At 38.8% G+C, this 18,156-nt stretch overlaps 2 protein-coding genes across 3 annotated transcripts in view; one reads left to right on the top strand and one right to left on the bottom strand.

Annotated features, from left to right (window-relative positions):
• Positions 1–646, bottom strand: part of herc3 (HECT and RLD domain containing E3 ubiquitin protein ligase 3) — a 29,377-nt gene extending 28,731 nt beyond the window's left edge. For both annotated transcript variants that reach the window (XR_003463004.1, XM_019256069.2), the window contains exon 1: positions 568–646. The gene's annotated coding sequence lies outside the window, so the exon portion shown is untranslated. The remainder of the gene's footprint in view (positions 1–567) is intronic.
• A 2,483-nt stretch (positions 647–3,129) lies between these two features.
• Positions 3,130–13,585, top strand: ppm1kb (protein phosphatase, Mg2+/Mn2+ dependent 1Kb). Its single transcript, XM_010746303.3, has 7 exons — positions 3,130–3,287; positions 5,420–5,956; positions 6,065–6,165; positions 8,971–9,136; positions 9,891–10,035; positions 10,522–10,656; positions 11,706–13,585. Exons 2-7 carry the CDS (start codon positions 5,487–5,489, stop codon positions 11,835–11,837), a joined length of 1,149 nt encoding a protein of 382 aa, XP_010744605.1. The 5' UTR covers positions 3,130–3,287; positions 5,420–5,486; the 3' UTR covers positions 11,838–13,585.
• Positions 13,586–18,156: the final 4,571 nt, after the last annotated feature.

Here is an 18,156-nt window from a genome sequence, read left to right as displayed (position 1 = left end):
TTTAGCTGTGATCAGCCTGACAAGTGGGTGTGTACTGAGAGATATTGAAAATGTTATTTAACACTGAATAAAACATGAATAACATTATTATAGCTCAAATGAGCTTGCCTATAACATCCCAAACTTGGTGTTTTGAGTTTCTATGAAAAGGTTTGAATCCATGTTTAACACTGTGGACTGTTATTATTGAAATAATTCAGATTAGTCGTGGATTTCTGGTTTCTGTGTATTTAAGCTGACGTTAGCTGCTGTAACACAGAAAGTGAAGAGGAGTGGCCCGGCTCTGCGCACCCAGACACACACACACACACACACACAGATATCTGCATGTTTACACACATCAGCTGGTTAAACTGTGTAACAACACACAGTTTAATGATCCAGCTGACTGTTAGCTGATTAACCTTAGCGAGCTGCAGCAGCTGACTCAGTTTGATCGCTGTAAAAAAAAAAGACACATAAATAAAAAATCCACCGCCTGGCTGATGTCTACACTGTATCAAATCAAAATGCAGATGTTGTTTCTGAATGCGGCTGCTTCATGTGAGGTGGAAACAGGCTGCTTACCCGCTCTGATGCATCCTCAAATTAAACGTCTGCTCACAACAAACTAGGAAGTGTCACAGCTTCTTCTTCATCTACATCATCTTCATCTAGAGGATTGTACAAGCAAACTTTAAGGTTTATACCGTCACCTACAGGACTGGAAGACCTACAACAGGATCTAGATTAGATTAGATTAGATTTTATTTATCCCACAACGGGGAAATTCACTTGTTACAGCAGCAGAAAGTGTAATATACACTACAGAAGTAGAATAAAAACTTACAGGAATTAAACAGACAGAAATATCTATAACCTACACAATAAACACGAAAAACAACCAAACATTCAAAACAGACTGAGGATAGAAGTGGCATGATATATAAAGGTATTGTAATGTTAGTGTAAGAAATATTGCAAAGGAAAGTGACCATAATATAAATAATATTACATAAGTAAGTGACCATGGTATAAATAATAACTGCAAGGTATAAATAAAATAGATAAAATTGCAATGGGACATGAACAGGAGACTATAACATGCAGGTGTTGTAAAGTCTGACAGCAGCAGGGATGAAGGACCTGCAGAACCTCTAGTTTATTTTAGTTTATTTGCTTAATAGTTTAATAGTTTTAATTTATATTTATCTTCCCCTGGGCCAGAATATTAACATATTATTAAAGAATGAAAAAAAATAAAGAAAATAGTTTTTTTTTTTTTAATGTTTCATGTGTTGTGGAAATTCTCTGCTGTTGGTGAAGAATGAAATAGAGACTTCTGCCGGCCGACAAGGTTTTATATTCTTTGCAAAAAAAGGTCAATCAACACGCGAGCGGTCAAAGATGAAGAAAGACCCCGAGCATGGGGGCACCTAAATATTTATACCTGAGGGACACTCCTTCACACCTCTTTGTCTGCTGCAGCAGTCGGCCACACCCTTTTGTTTCTAGTGGTTCATTGAATTATCATTACATTACAAAGACAAAAAGACGTGGTATCTTATGTTAAGAAGGGGGAGGTTGTGCATCTCTAGTGGTTGATTGGATTTACTATTACACATGTTACAGCCCATATGCTAACCTGAAGAGGTGAGTTTTCAGCACTGCCTGGTGTCATCTGGAATCTGAATCCCACATCTTAGGAGGAGGATCGCAGTGAGCAGGTAGAGGAGTAGATCTCAAGGAGGTCAGAGAGGTAAGTGGCAGCATGTTTATGTAGGGCCTTGTATGCCACAAGTAGGATTTTATGAAGATAAGTGGTTACAGAAAGTGGATGGATTATTATTAGTAGGGCTGCACAATTAACTTCAAATATTATCAAAATCTTAATATGGCCATGTGCAATATCCAGGGGTAAAATGTGTGACAAAACAGCATTATGATGTCCTGGCCTACAAATCCCTTTTCTTTTGCTACACACCCCCAACAAATGTCACTGTATGATGATTTTAATAGTTTTTTTCATCATAAACCATCTATACAACTGTAATATCTGTCAATATACTCTCAATATCATTCTTTTTAGCATATCATGCAGCCTTAAATATTAGTAGCAGTGGAGGAGGAGGATCGCAGTGAGCAGGTAGGGGAGTAGATCTCAAGGAGGTCAGAGAGGTAAGTGGGAGCATGGTTGTGTAGGGCCTTGTATGCCACAAGTAGGACTTTATAGTGAACTCTATAGGCAACTGGCAGCCAGTGAAGCTGCACGAGGCCCCGGGTTCAATCCCCGGCGTCTCCACTGGCTTTATTACCTATATTAGGACCAGCACCTCGTTGAAGTCCCCTGTAATTTCGTTGTGCCTACAGTATGTCTGTTGTACAATGACAATAAAAGCTTTCTATTCCATTCTCTATTCTATCAGCAATGGTGTTACATGTTACTTGTGCATGTTATTATCCTGACTGCAGAGTTCTAGAAAATATATACTTTATAGAAAATCTTTTCTAAATCTTCTAAGTCTAAATCTTTTTATTTAAGTAAAATAAAAAAAAGGGCAAACACAACAAACAGACAGAAGTGTCCTTCAGCCTATTCAAGAAACAAAGGGCAAACAACAAACAAGTGTACAGATGTGCACTAAAGTACTAAAGGTAACACTTTTAATCACTTTTGTTGGTTAATGAATGGTTAATTCATATCAAATCTACTCATTAAGACATGGCACAGAGCAATATGTCCACACTGATACAGCAGGCTCACACAGACTTGGCTTTTGGACAGACAGGATGCCTGCTCCTTCACTGTGCCAAAAACAATTATATAATACTCCATGTGCCCTGGAGCCTTAAATTCCAGTGACTTATGTAATAAAAATGCACATCAGTGTGCAGTCATAGAGGAAGTATGTGTTGATTGGGCCTCCTGGATAACTGAGAACAAAATGGTAGGTGTGTGTGTGTGAGGAGGTAAACAAGTTTAACTCCACATGAGGGCCCTTCAACATCAACTGCTCCTCTGATTGGCTCATCGCCAACCCACTAATTGATGATTGGTTATATACAGCTGTCAATACTCGCTCAGTCGACCAATCATCTGTGAGGAGGGGCGTCAAAGTGGGCGTAGACGTCGTCCTGCGCGCTGATTGGCGCGGCTCACATCACAAGGCCTCAACTTAGTTTTGGAGGATCCAAAACAGAGACTGCGATGAGACGAGGAGGGCGGCGACGGCTTTCATTCAGACATTAACCCTCTTCAGGAGACCGGCCGAGGATTAAACCGTGCTAATAAATCCAAGACAACAAAGGTATGATATTTATCTGACACACACACAGCTGAAAGGTCGCGAGGAAAGGTCCAACTGCCAATTTATAGCTAATGCTAACCACCTAGCTGTCGTTGTTTATCCAGCTAAGCTCAACGGCGCCGAAACAAATATCTCCCGACCTTCATCTGTTTTATATTTTATTACATCAGTAACGATGTGTTTGCAAAGGAGTGTTTAAATATTATACTAAAACCCGGGACACGCCCCGTTTAGTGCTTCTGTTTGGCTACATAGTCGGGATGCCGATGTATTGTTAGCACCGGGAGCTAGTGTTGCATCATTCGTGTAACGTTAACGTCCTGACGTTACAGTTACTTTACGCGGTAAAGTAACGTCGTAATGGTTACAGTTAAACGTTGCAGTTACTTTACACGGTAAAGTAACGTCCCAACGTTACTTTTAAACTGTAACGTAACACGTATCAAGTTATATTTTATGAATGGTGTTGCATTGATAGGTTATGCATTGGTATAGCCTGTTTAGATTAGATTAGACAACTAAACTAACCAGAAGTGCAGAGCATGTACACATGAGCAGGGTATCTAAATATAGTGCAGGTGTGTGTGTATGTATGTTATTATAATATATATATATATATATATATATATATATATCTATAATATATATATATATATACACACACAGTGTTGGCAGCATGGACAAGTTGAGATGAATGGATTTATATAGTTTACCCTTTTAAAGGATGTGAACTCAAGTCCTGCTGGGCTGTGGCTGACTGTTATTTTATTGATCTGCTGGTTGTGCTTTAATTAAGTGTTGGAGGTGTGTTCAAATACTGGTCTTAAATCATTAGATTAGATTAGATTAGATATACTTTATTCATCCCACCACGGGGAAATTTACTTGTTACAGCAGCAGAGGAAAGTGTAGCATACACTACAGAATTAGAAAAAAGTAGAAAAGGCAAAAAAGAAAAAACACAATAAACACGAAAAACAATCAGCCTTCAAAACAGACAAGTACTGAGGATAAAAGTGGCATGATATATAAAAAGTGTATTGTAATGTAAAGTGACCGTAGTGTAAGAAATATTGTGTATATAAATAAATAAATATAAATATAGTGAAAGTGACCATGATGCAAATAATAATAATTTTGCAAAAGTAATCCAAAGATAATCAGTTTGTTGGTATCTAGACACCTTTCAAATATGTATATAGGTATTTCTTATGTTTATGTTTCATTTGTTTTTATGTCACGTCCCTTGTCTTTAACTGTACTTATGTCTACACCTGTATGTACAATTGAGAGCGAAATGAATCTGGGTCAAATTCCTCACGTGTGTGTGTGTGTGTACACACACCTGGCTAAAACATCTCATATCAGAGAGACAGAGCCTGGTAAATATTTGGCATATTTTGCTTGACAAATGACAGTTACTAATTAATTGTCAATAACTCAAGAACACTGTCAATAAACTTCTCCAGCTCTACTCAAGACTTTTTAATTTAGTAATGTGCATTCATTTCTTGGACGCTCCACTGGCGTCATAACTAGGTCACTGTTTTCAAGCACCTCCGGTAAATGAGTAAAGGGTTTGCTGCATAATCACATGTTTCTATCTTTGTGAAGTATTTGTGACCGGAGTTTGACCTTTGAGGTTGGGAAGGAGTGTTAGTTTTCAGACACAAAACAATGATTTACTCTTAAGTGGCTGGTATGTTCACATTCTTAAAGTTAATATCTCACTGTGTCGCTGTTATGGGAATTTTTTAAGAGTGACGCTTCAATAAGGAAGACTGGATTCAAAGCTTTAAAGTTTAAGTTGAATTTATTATTCTTGTACAAGAAGGAGCGTTTAACAGTGCAACACACAGGAGCGGTCACAGATAAAAAGGCTTTATCTCTCCCTGCCAGCCTTAGCAAAAACACAAATAAAGGGAAGTGCCTACAAGACATGTAAGAAATAGAAACACATACACAATTTATATGATTGAAAAACATCTGAACCCCAGTATAATCTTAATTTTTATAACGGTCGCCAACAACACAGGGTTAAGGCTCCTGAAGAAACAAAGAACTGCTTGCTGCTGGTTGTGTTTATTCAAATTCTGTGTCCTCTCTAACTGATTAGTTTAAATTTTCTTCAGTGTTCAGACAGCAAATCCCTCCACCTCTGAGCACCAGTGCTTCTCCAGTGTTTGCGCTGTCAGGGTGATGTCAGCAGCCTGTCTCGTGCGCCTGGCAAGGTGCAGTGGTCCTCATTTGGGTCGCAGTGGTCTTCTGCACATGGCCCCGGTCCCACTAACATCCCAGCAGGACAGCCACCTCCAGTTCACAATCTCCCGGAGACACATTTACAGCCCTACAGGAAGACAGTACAGCAACACACGCTTTGATCCAGACAGCAGCGGCCGACCCACTACCTGGGATTCGTTCGGCATCTGGGACAATCGTATCGACGAGCCCATCCTGCTGCCCTCCAGCATTCGCTACGGCAAGCCCATTCCCAAAGTCAGCTTATCGAAAGTAGGCTGCGCCTCACTCATCGGTCAGCGCAAGGAAAATGAAGACCGCTACCAGCTCTCCCAAATGACTGACGACATCCTCTACTTTGCTGTGTTTGATGGGCATGGCGGGCCAGAAGCAGCCGACTTTTGTGAGAAATATATGGAGAAATTCATCAAGTAAGGAAATCATATCTTTACCAGCCATTGTCACAGGGAATTTATTTACTTATTAACAGTTTGAATATCTGAAAATGTCATCTGATAGTGTTTTGGTCGTTGTTTCAGGGACCTTGTGAAAGAGGAGTCTAATCTGGAATTAGTTTTAAAGAAGGCCTTCCTCGAAGTAGACAAAGCTCTCATGAAGCACTTGCATTTCTCTCCAAACGGTAGGTTACTTCATGTTCCGTGTACGTAGATGAAACTTTTCTTTTCTTTTTAAAAAAACCTGAAACTGGCATGACCCAAGCACTTTTGGTTAGCGGTCTGCCATTCAAGCCAAAGTTAATTTAACAATAAACCAGCTACAAGTAGAGGAAACGCTAGTCATTCACTGCTTCTACTTTTACATCTTACGCATAGAGAAAGGTGACAAATTAAAGGAAAAGACCAGAGTATATATACGTGTATAAACATAACGAATGTGGCTCTTTACATACAGGCCACAAAGAGTCACTGGATGGTTTTATTGGGTATAAAAAATGATCTGAATCATATGCTATAGTCTTCGCAATCACTAGATCTCAACCCGGTTAAACACAAGCCAACACACACGACGATGCTGTGGTGCTTAAAGTAGTTTTTTCCTTTTATTTGTCACCCATCTTTTTATATTTTCTCAATCTGCAAAGTATTTTGTATAGCACGAGCATTGACATTAATAAAGGGCGTATTTTGAGCATCCCTCAAACAAATAAATGCAAAACATTTCTCTCAGTAAGTCATGTGCTTTACATGTTTGCCCTTGTCGTACAGAAACTTAGTTAGCAAATTAGCTTTTCTCAAGGGGCATTATGTCTGATTTAAGGTTATCTGTTTTAATATAAAAGCTAGAATATCTATTATGTGGCCGTACATCGGCCACGCTGTGTGAAATGTCCCAATATGCCTGTGTGTGTGTGTGCATGTTATCTACGGCAGCTGCTGACCCAGCTAAGAGCTGGAGGCCCTTGGCACCAATGTGGATGACGAGAGGCTAGATATTGAAGGAGAGTCCAGCGGGTCCTAAAACCTGGACTACTGGAAGGTTCCCTATCTTTCTCTCACTCCTCTCTCTCTCTTCCTTTTCTTTTCTTCTCTCACCAAGTGTATGCAAAGCTTCTTGTAAGACAGTGCTTCAAGTTTGATAAGTTGTATGAGATGTATGTTGTCAGTGACAGATCTAGTCTGTGAGATGCAGCATGTTTAATCTGCAAATCAGGTACACAGAAAAAACAACAACAAATATGTAAAATCTCCGGTTCGTTATCTTATTTATTTCCTTGGCGAGAACAAAGTATAAGGGCACATTCAGACAGAATCCAGTGCTGTGCGAAAAGACAGGTTTTTCCATTCATCCGAGTGGGGGTAGTGCTCTTTGGCCATGCGGGCTGCAGGAGTGTCCACCATAAAACGATGCGACCTGTGGCGGAAAGGTTCAGCCAGGTTCAACTTTTGGAAAAACGCAACCCGACGTGATGCTGCAGAAGCCAATTAGACAGGTTAGACCGGTCAAAACCTCCAGTCAGCCTGAAATGTCTCTGAACCTGAGGCTGTCCAGGTAGATTCATGGACTGAACCCTGATACTCTACCTGTTGTGTTCTGGCTGTGTTTACTTCATGTACCCAGCTTCTAAATCAGAGTCTGGCTGCAATTTACGCTGCAAAATAGAGACAAGAAGAAGGTTAAATTTGTTTCCGTCTGATGCTTTTAAACAGAAAAAGGCAGAGAGAGTGAGCATTGGCCGAGTGACATAGACAGTGAATGAGAGTGAGCAAGTGCCAGGTTCAATAAAGCTGGTTAATCGGTGAAATAAAAAGTTATTTCTTGATTGTTTCACAGCTGCTACTGCTGCACAACCGTGTAGCAATTCGCCACAGCGTCTGATCCTGTCTGAAGGTTTCCTTGTTTCCTAATGTAGGCCTTCAAATGTCAGCAGAGCACTAAAGCTTTTAGTGTTTGTGTTATTTAAATAGCCGCTGCTCAAACGCTATTTGCCAAACAGAAGGTCATCTTTCTACGAGAAGGGTTAAATCTGCAGCGACTGGACTTGGTTCTAGATCCCTGAAGACGGTTCGCCCTCTCATCTGAGAGGCTTCTTCGGTTTTGATTGCCTGAGTATTTAACCCAGGCTGGATCGTTGACCGGGTCACTGTTTCCGCCTGGTTCACGTGGTGTGAAAACAATACCTTGGGTGAGCTCAGGTGACTTGAACGACTGTCGTTCACACCCTTCCTTGGGTAACTACAGACTACAGAACAACAAGGAGCACTAATGAACCAAGTGGAAATAATGGCCTGGTCAGATTAAATACTCAGACCTCCCCACTAGTTTGTCAGAACTAAAGAAGCCTCTTCGATAAGAGGTGAAACGTCTTCACAGATCTTCAACCAAAGTCCAGTCACTCCAGATTTAATTTATCTCAGAAAAAGTTGTCTGGATGAATGTTGCTGAGTACAGTGTTAAAATAACATCTCAGTGTTTTCCTACATTAAAAAGAATTGTTACAAATCGCCATCATCGAGTTTTAAGTAGTTAAATTTGACTTTAATTATGACAGATAAGTGATGGATCTTTTTAAATTTTATAATTCTAGATAAACGCATGCAAAACAAAAAAAAACACCTCTTCTTTAAATGAGTTTATTCTCTTTGAATTTAAACATCAATAATGGGCACTGATAAGTGTCAGTTAACATTAGGTTCAGCTTTTGATTTAAGTCTGCTGTACAATTTGCTCTGGACCTCAACTCTGTGCTGAAACGGTTCGACCTGCATGTGTGACTGCCTCCTCTATTGTTAACTGTGTAATCTCTAGTTTGTTGTAAGTCCACTTTATGACTTCCTACCCATGTGTTCATGTTTTAGTGTGTGGATGTGAGAGTGTGAGATACACCATGTGGCTGCACTGTGACTCTTTGTGTGTGTGTGTGTGTGTGTGTGTGACAGTTTTATGGCACTTTCCGCCTCTGATGTTTCCTCTCATGTCTCTGTAGTACCCGGGGTAAATCCAGGAACCACCTCCACTGTGGCCCTGCTGAGGGACGGCATTGAGCTGGTGGTGGGCAGTGTGGGCGACAGCCGCGCCATGCTGTGCCGCAAGGGCAAGGCCCTTAAACTCACTGTCGACCACACTCCTGAGAGGAAGGACGAGAAAGAGAGGTACACAATGAGTTTGTTTGTTGACTGTTATCGATATTGTATCATCTCTGAGTCTGAACACAGGATAATACATTTACTTTATGGGAGTGGAGGCCAAAAAAAACAATGACTACTCAATATTCAGTGGAGAAGTTGAGAACTACTCAAACTGGTCAAACGGCCCCACACAGCCTGAAGTATCACCGAAACTGGGCACCATCCAATTCATCGACTAAATTACATCCAGAATAACAAGTATGAGGTCTTATTAAGAAACAGTTTCACTTCTGATATTCTGTTTTTCCAGACAAGAGTAACTGAAATCAACTGTGAGATTAACATCATTGTGGGTAACAGCAGGTACTAAATCATCCATCAGGTCATCCTTAGATGGATGATTTAGTTGGAAACAAGTATTTAGCCTCAAGACAGTTGTTATGTACTTCTACTGACTGTAATTATTTCATAATGTTATAATAAGTTAATAGAAGCTCTTCAGGTGATTTTAGGCTTTATGCATTGAGCCCTTAACCAACAACAGTTTGGTCTGACCCTTGCACCAAACACAATGAAATGAAAGAGTTAAATTTGTGTTGGGTAACTTCAGACTTCTGTTGCTATGTTTTGATGAGTCACATAGCTTCAAGCACTGCGTTATCAGTGCTGACGGAGTTGTATCTGCATTAACGAGAGATAATTTGTTACTATTTTAAAGGTTCACTCTTTCTCTCTGAACTAAAACTCTGCACTTCTCTCCTTCCGTACCTGCCTCTAGGATAAAGAGAAGTGGGGGTTTTATCACCTGGAATAGTCTGGGACAGCCAAACGTCAACGGCAGGCTGGCCATGACACGCAGCATCGGAGACTTTGACCTGAAGAACACGGGCGTTGTCGCCGAGCCGGAGACCAAGAGAATATCGGTATGTTTTTATGAAAGTGAAGAGTATTTCATGTTTATCCGCTCGGTGTTTCAGGCTCGTTTGTACCGTATGTCAGCCTAAATGATTAGTGCATCATCAGTGATGAATCCAGCTTCTCAACATGGGAGTGCCTGGGATTTGGTTGATGTTAATCATGTGTGTATATACAACAGCATGATGGCAGCACAGATTGTTTGTGTTATGTATGCAACTTCCACCTATGAGTGTGTACAGTGCAAATATTAGTCTGTATATTGCACATCTGGATATATTTTTGCATTGCCTCACCTTTATAAATGTCTATAAAGACACTGTATGTATGATCGGGTATTATTTTAGGATTTGGTATTTGTTGTTCTCTGCTTTCGCATCGACGCAGTTTCTACCTCTTTGAATTTTTTATCTCTCATGAATAAGTAATAAGTGAGTGCTGCATGGCTGAAAATGGTAGAAAATGTATCTAAATATTGTTTTCTCTCTGTTCAGCTGCACCACGTCCACGACTCGTTCCTGGCGCTGACCACAGACGGGATTAACTTCATCATGAATAGTCAGGAGATCTGCAATGTCATCAACCAGTGTCACGACCCAAAGGAGGCAGCTCAGAGAATATCTGACCAGGTAAGATGTTCATATTTTGATATAAATATGCTCATATGCAAACACAAAAGATCAAAACCAACAATGAAGTGAACCTTCTGACTTCTGATGTAGCTTATTCCTCTGGACTCCATTGGGTGATGTGTTTCCTTTGCTGAAATGAACATGGGAAATGTAGTTTTATGTTTGTTTGTGTGTTTTGTATACCTTCCTGCTGCCATAAATATTCACCAGCACACCAAATGTGTACTGACGTAAGGCTCAAAATAACACCCAACAAATGTAGCATTTATTCTAGTTTGTGTCAGACTTGTTTTAGGAAACGATTGAAACTTTTTAAATTATGAAACTATATATTCCTGAGTTATTTTTAAAGATTTGCATCTTCAGTAGAAATCAATAGAGTTGAGACTTAGAGACAGACAGGGAAGACAGGCGGAATAAAGCATTTATGTTTTTATGTGGAGATTTATTGGCAGTTAGAAAATGTATTTTATCTTCTAACTGTTATATCGAAAATGTATATAAAAAATATCTATTTTCTAATCCTAAACTATCATAAATACAGAAAAACATCTATGTTTCTAATCCTAAACTATCATAAATACAGAAAAACATCTATGACGGTCCTGGAGAATTACAGCATCTTATGGCACATTCAGACACTGCGGCATAAATGCAGTTTTTTTCATTAATTTGAGTGAGGGTAGTGCCGTTTGGCTGCAGCGGTGTTGACCACGGGGGTGTACGCCCAAAAAAACAACGCAGCGGAGAAGTTGAGCCGGATCCAACTTTTGGAAAAATGCAACCTCACTTCACGCTGCGACCGCCAATCAGACGATGAGACGGGTCAAAACCTCCACAGTCAGCCTGATACGTCACTGAAACTGAGACTATCCAGCTGGATTCATGGACTAAACTCTGATACTCTACCTGTTGTTCTAAATCTGTCTGGCTCACAATCTGTCTGAACAAACTCTTTGGTCTACATCAAGTGGTGTAGAGCTTCTCTAGCCAGTAAGCAGACGTTTATAAAAACGTCTAACGCATGATTATCTCTTCTCTTTCAGGCTCTTCAGTATGGCTCCGAGGACAACAGCACAATAATCGTGGTGCCCTTCGGCGCTTGGGGAAAACACGAGAGTTCTGACTCAAATTTCTCCTTCAGCAGAAGTTTCGTGTCGAGCGGACGCTGGGCGTAGTCGGCAGCAGGACGTCGGATGAAAAGGTGCTGTCTCTGGGCCTAATTAATGTGTGCAATAAAAATCAAACAACAGTTCTCCTTGTGGAAACGTTCGAAATAGTGTGCTTTGCCCAAACAATTAATACCTAATGAGGGTTATTAGCCTCTGTGGAAGAAGAGGCGGTGAATTCATGATGTGCACTAAAAGAAAAAAAACATCCTCTTTGTAATAAGGTTTTATCTACTAGTAAGCCAATGACCTTAAAGGTGCTAAAAGCTGGTAAGTGTCCGAATGGCAGACACTCAGGTGCTGACTGTCTGCCATTCAGATCATTTTTTATCTTTTTAGCTGTTCATAAAGCCCAAGTTTGCACTTTGTTGTTTTCATGTTTAACTTAACTCAACGTCATCTGGATTTTAGCAGTTGTTTGACTTTTCTCAGCGTTAACAGCATAGAGGAAAGCTACTGAACTTAAATTAATCTGAGAGTTAATTCAGCCTTTGTATGAAAATAAACAAATCTACTTAAATGTTCATAGAACATCCAGAATACTGAAACAACTGGAATTGATATAAGTAGCAGGAACATCTTAATGACTTAATCTTAATCTTTGCCCCCGTCTTCCCCGCAAACGTTCAACATATTGTTTTCTTTCTACTTCTAATACTGACTTAAAAGCACCATTTTAAAAAAAGAAGAAAAAAAGCATTGATGCTCAATTGCACAGTCGTGACAGTTTTGGGAGAAGATGAACAAAAAAACCCTGAATGTTCTGTGATCTTGTGAACAAAGTGTGAAGAGTCTGACATGTATTTAAAAAAATATATAAGATATTCATGTTTTCTTGCAGTTGAAGCATCGCTCACGCTTGTTTAAGTGTTAATATCTGTACTGATTTGAAACGGGTGTTGTTCGGGGCACTAAAGCGTGTTGAGGGTACAGAAATGTATAGTTTTGTAAATAATTCTATTTATGTACATCTGGAGAACTGATCGTTCTGTGTTGCATTTAGCGATAATAACTCATCTGAAGAGGATCTCTCATATGAGAATATTTCACACGTACGGGAACTCTGCCGAAGGAGCTTGTATTGTTTAAAGCTGCACCATTCTGACCTGTTACAATCCTCATTTTCACCACGTATGTGTCACCCAGAAAGAGCGAAGCACACTTAATGCAACACTAAAGAAGTGTTCAGCTAAGAGCCATGTATGACAATGTGAATGTTTGCTTCAATGCCCTCCATGATTAAAGAATACAATCAAAACCCTGCAGGGTGTAGGAGTAATTAAGCTGTATACGTAAGTTGTCTTGGTTGACCTGATGTGAGTGGTTTCCGGTGTAAGGGCAGATTCAACGTTACATCGTGCAGTTTTCTTTTTTGTTCTGTGCTTGTTAAAACTAACACTTCATATTTATCAGCCATCTGCGAGACTTCATTTGTCGCCATCCTCAAACTCATTTATAAATGTTTTGTAAATAATGTTTTCCTCCACGTTCACCTATTGAATGAAACTGATTTTATTATAAGGACTTTAACTTTATGATTAACACATAATTATTACAGCTATTTAAAGTTCTGTATCACACTGTGTTCAGTTTCTATTCACTGTATTTTGTTTCAATGCCGTTCAAATATAATCATTGCAGCTATGGATTTGTATCTGGGACCTAAATGTGACTGTTACCTACACTCTTGTTAGTACTGTATTTTTGGTCTGAATGGCTGTAAGACACTGCAATTAAAAACTATATACCAAAAAATGATGCTGTGTTTGCTAAACTCTTCTTTGTGTCGTCATGTTTTTATTTGTGAAACATTTTACTGCACTATGTCACATTTATTAGCCATAAATGTATTAACTGATAAAGTTAATACATTTATGAATTCAACCAATTCAAAACAATTTTATTAATCCCACTGGGACGATTCGTTCAGAGCAGTTTCTCACAGGTTACACAAAACGAACATGTAAATAATACAAGGGCGCTAAGTGTAGAAGAGTCAATAAATAATCTGATAAATAAATTTGCTAAACATAATTAAAAAAAAAGATAATATGAAGAAAACAAGCAGATAAAACTTACACCAACATTGACAATACTGAAAAGAAAAACTACAAAACGTTCAGCCATCCGATTGTAGAGGAAATTAATGATTTAGAGTACTGTTACTTTTATACTTTTATAAGCAGGTAAAGTGTAACGCCGCCCTGATGCAACAGAAAATACTTGCTGCTTTACGAAGGATTTGTGGTTACAGAAAGAACTGAGATCTCAGATTTATGCTTGATAGTTAAATCATTTGATAACACTATCTGCTGATATTCTTATTAATATTAATTGTTTTTATGAAAACAAAGACAAAAATATTTCAGAAGTATTGTATGTATGTAAATTCAGCTATTAAATAGTCATAATATGCACCTGTCAGTGCTCTTTCTACATTCATGCAAACATATTTCCTGTAAAACCAAATACTTTATTAAGACTTTTGATGCTCATATGTTAGAAAGTGTTAGGAGCTCTATTTATGGCAGATAATCATGAGGATATAATCACCTGAAATTAAGAATCATCTTCATCATTACAAACTAAACTAAGAGCCAGTGTTTAGTTTGTCCAATAAAACAAACACTGGCTCTAGGTCAGGGCTTTTCATGTTTTTTGGCACATTTCACTTCCATAGTTTCTTCTCCACACAAAAGGGGTGAGGTTGCAATCAGCAACACACGTTAAATGCCACTAAACCTTACACACTGGTCCTTTAAATAAGAGTTTAAATGCAGGACATGTACTTTAGCAGAGTATTTTATTAAGACTTTTGGACTACCTCTTGGATGTCTCCTTTTCAATCCCATGAGTTTGTGGTTAAAGGGTTAAACCACTCTGCAGCTTGGTTGGATCCCAGCTGAGTGTTTGGTTGGATGGTGAGGCACCTGTCCCTGCTGCAGGAGCTGATGTAGTCAGCCTGCTCAGTCTCTCGGCCCGGCAGTCTGCAGCAAGACCCTGAAGGCGCAGCAGGACTCCAAGCCAACAGCCTTCTCACAGTCCCACAGCTCGGTAAGTCACGGCAACAAAACTTTGAATGCTTTGCAACAACATCATCATGGGGGTGATGTGATTTATTTATTTATTGTCTAGCTGAGGATGGAGCAAGAAGAAATAGTTCTTTAAATTAATTAAAGAACTTAGAGATTTACAGTTTGTTTTAAGTCCTTCTGGTCCTTTAATACACAACATATAGCAACGAAGGAGTGTGAGAATCAGTGCTGAAGCTATGTGTGGTTTTTAATGGATAATATCACTTTTTGTCAGGATAGGAGTACAGTCACAGTTCACTGAGTTCATAAAGTTCCATAAAGTGCGAAAGTTACAAAAAAAACAGTTTGAGGCATAGAAAGGAGCACCTTTAAAAAGAAAAGCTGATCCTGAGGTCATGTATTATACATTCTGAGTTTATTTACAAATAAAACATCTGTGGTCATTTTTTCTCAAACCAGACAGAAAAACTATATTAACATCACGTAATCTAAAAATCCACCAAGCTGTCACTGAGGCCTTACATTTTAAAATGTTCCAAAAGTTGGTAACAGGTCGCTGAAATCTTCACAATGCCCCTAAACATCCAACACATGGTCTCACCGTCCTCGGGCGTAGCACAGGACCTGATGATAATGAAAAAAGAATCATTATAATTAATAAGCAGTGCATACTCAGAGATTTGAGCCTTGTCTTGAAGTATTCATATCTAGAATGTAAAATAGTTCAAACTTATCACAGAAAGAAGAACAGGATGATGAAACTGTGTGTTTTTATTTAAAGTGGTTATTCATGCATGTTTTAATTTATAGACGTGTGATCTGTTTGGATGTCTATAAGATTTCTTATAGATTTTTAAACGATACTATGGACGCATACTGCATTTATTAGTTTGCCTTTTTTGTTCTTTTCTTCTAATCACACTGCATAAACTGCGTTTCGTGTGGACACGCATCTTTTTCCATGACTGTCTTCTCTAAGAATATAACATTTAAAGACTTTAAATTTAGTCGTTTTTGATATAATGAAACATGATATAACAACCAAATACATAATATTTGGTTGTTAAATATAATTAGATGAGTTAAATTGGAGACATCCATCTGGATCTTACTTCACAACATCCTTAAAATAATTATTATTTGTCTGTGCAGTTTTCAGGAACATTGTGCTTCAATCTGTAATATAAATATTGAGAATATTGATTTAATTGATTCATATGAATAGTCGTGAACATTGACTGACCTGTGTCTTTAGCATAACGTACTTTATATCATATATTTTCTCAGTAGTACCAAAGATAGAAAAACATATTTTTAACCTTGAGACGTGAGTATGAGCGTGTCAATTTTCCTTGCACAACATCAAACACTTGCATTATAGTTAATATTGAACATAACACATCTATCACATTTTGCTGTGAGAGATATCGAAGACATTTCCTATAGGATTGATGTTTTTAATTCACAGTAAGTGCATTAATTTTAATGTTTTTATTGGATGTGTTCTGTGCAGGAAACCGAGACACATTCCTTAAGTCTGTGTTGTTTTGCAGTAAAAGATTGATTTCCATCAGATCATTTTTTTTTGTCAGGGTGTTTGCAGCAGAGGAATGATGGAGCGAGCCAGTCACATCAACATTGCAATGACAGAAGATATCGGTACCAACGGGACGGCCAGGTCAAAGGTCACACAGCCATGGACCAGAACAACAGCCGCGTGGCTCCACCGTGAGCTTCCACAACACCAGTACAAAGTGCAGCTGAAGAGCGGCTTCTTCTGCAAGAGGAAGACAAGTCCAGGGAAATACTGGTCGACCTCAAGTCAGTGCTTCAAATTGTTTGTCTGTTTTCTATGTACTCAAACAAACTTAACACGGAGAGCCATAGATTTTCTATTGGTGCGTTGTTTTATCTCATTTACTCACAGACATCAGTATAAACACTTTGTGTGTTTTTTTTTTTCAGATTGTTGTTTATTTATTTGAACACATTTTCAACAACTAATATTAAATTTAAGTTTTTTCTCAGAGAACGAGACAAAAAAAACATGAACTGGGTGATTTTGTTTGTTGACTTCTTTCAGGTCCTTAATTTGGGAAACCGTGCTACAGCAGAAGAGCTGCGGTTCCCTTATGGTGATTCATATGCCTAATCAAAGCAGGACAACAGTGAATAGACTCCTGCGTTGGTTTCTTTCTGATGGTATAAATACAGCTGACATTTCCCTGGAGGAATGAATCATTTCACACAAGTTTTTTGGGCCTTTTCCCGCCTCACTGTTAATTATATGATTTTAACATGGTTTCTTGCATATAATCTCTCTGATCACTAAAGAAGAAGTCTGCCAGGGAAACGAATTAAACGCCGTCACGTGATCCACTGCCAGGATTCTATTCAGTCTTTTAATTCGGTTTTATATCACAGACAGAGTTCTGGTGCTTTGTGTAACTTTTCTCTCTGAAGTCGAAGGATTTGCTGTTGATTTTTTTATGCTGTAGTATGGATTTATTTATTTTTTTCGTGTGTGTCGCAGCCCAAGAAATACTTTGCTGCAAAACCTTTTATGATTGTTATTTTATTTGAGATTACGGAGGTAATTTCATTACTTTAAAGAAAATGATCTTAAGAGTCACATTAGTCCACTATGTATCATAAAACTGAAACAGTGAAGTGGAAATCTTAGATTGTACACTTTATAAATGCCCCAGTCTTTGCCTTTAATTGAATTAATTCATGTTAAATTGGTTATAGATCGTTGTATGTTCTTGTCTGGCAGTGGGATAATGAGACCTGGCCTCAACGCTATTCTTGACCTACTGGAATGGGAAATCTTCGTGAGTATTTATATATATCAAAAGAGTCACCTGCATATGTAGTAGATATATTAAGTGTTGTTTTGCTTCGTTGTTCAAAGATTCTTGGATATTTTGGCTGCAAGGAAAGATCCTGCCGGTCTTTTAGGAAAGTCCTCATCGACAGAGCGCCTCAGCCTCCACCTTCAAGTGCCTCTCTGGCTACGTGGTTCAGGTGCATTTTGTACTATTAGTTAGCACAGTTGCTTATTTACACAGCCAGTCTGATAATTATGGTCTGGTTTGGTCTCCACCAACTGGGAAATGAGATTTTCAGAGATCATCCAGAGGAACAACCCCTTACCCAATACAAAAAGGTTGACTATAGCAGCCTTGTATGTAGCTTTCCAGTTGCAGGTCGACATTTTTCTACATTACAGGTCTGTAGAAATGTAGATTTTCAGAAAACAAAGCAGCAAAGAGCAAGAGAAAACCACCAAA

Source organism: Larimichthys crocea, chromosome X (genome assembly GCF_000972845.2).
Source record: "Larimichthys crocea isolate SSNF chromosome X, L_crocea_2.0, whole genome shotgun sequence".
NCBI classification, from domain to species: Eukaryota; Metazoa; Chordata; class Actinopteri; family Sciaenidae; genus Larimichthys; species Larimichthys crocea.
This window is presented reverse-complemented; position numbering and strand designations above follow the sequence as displayed.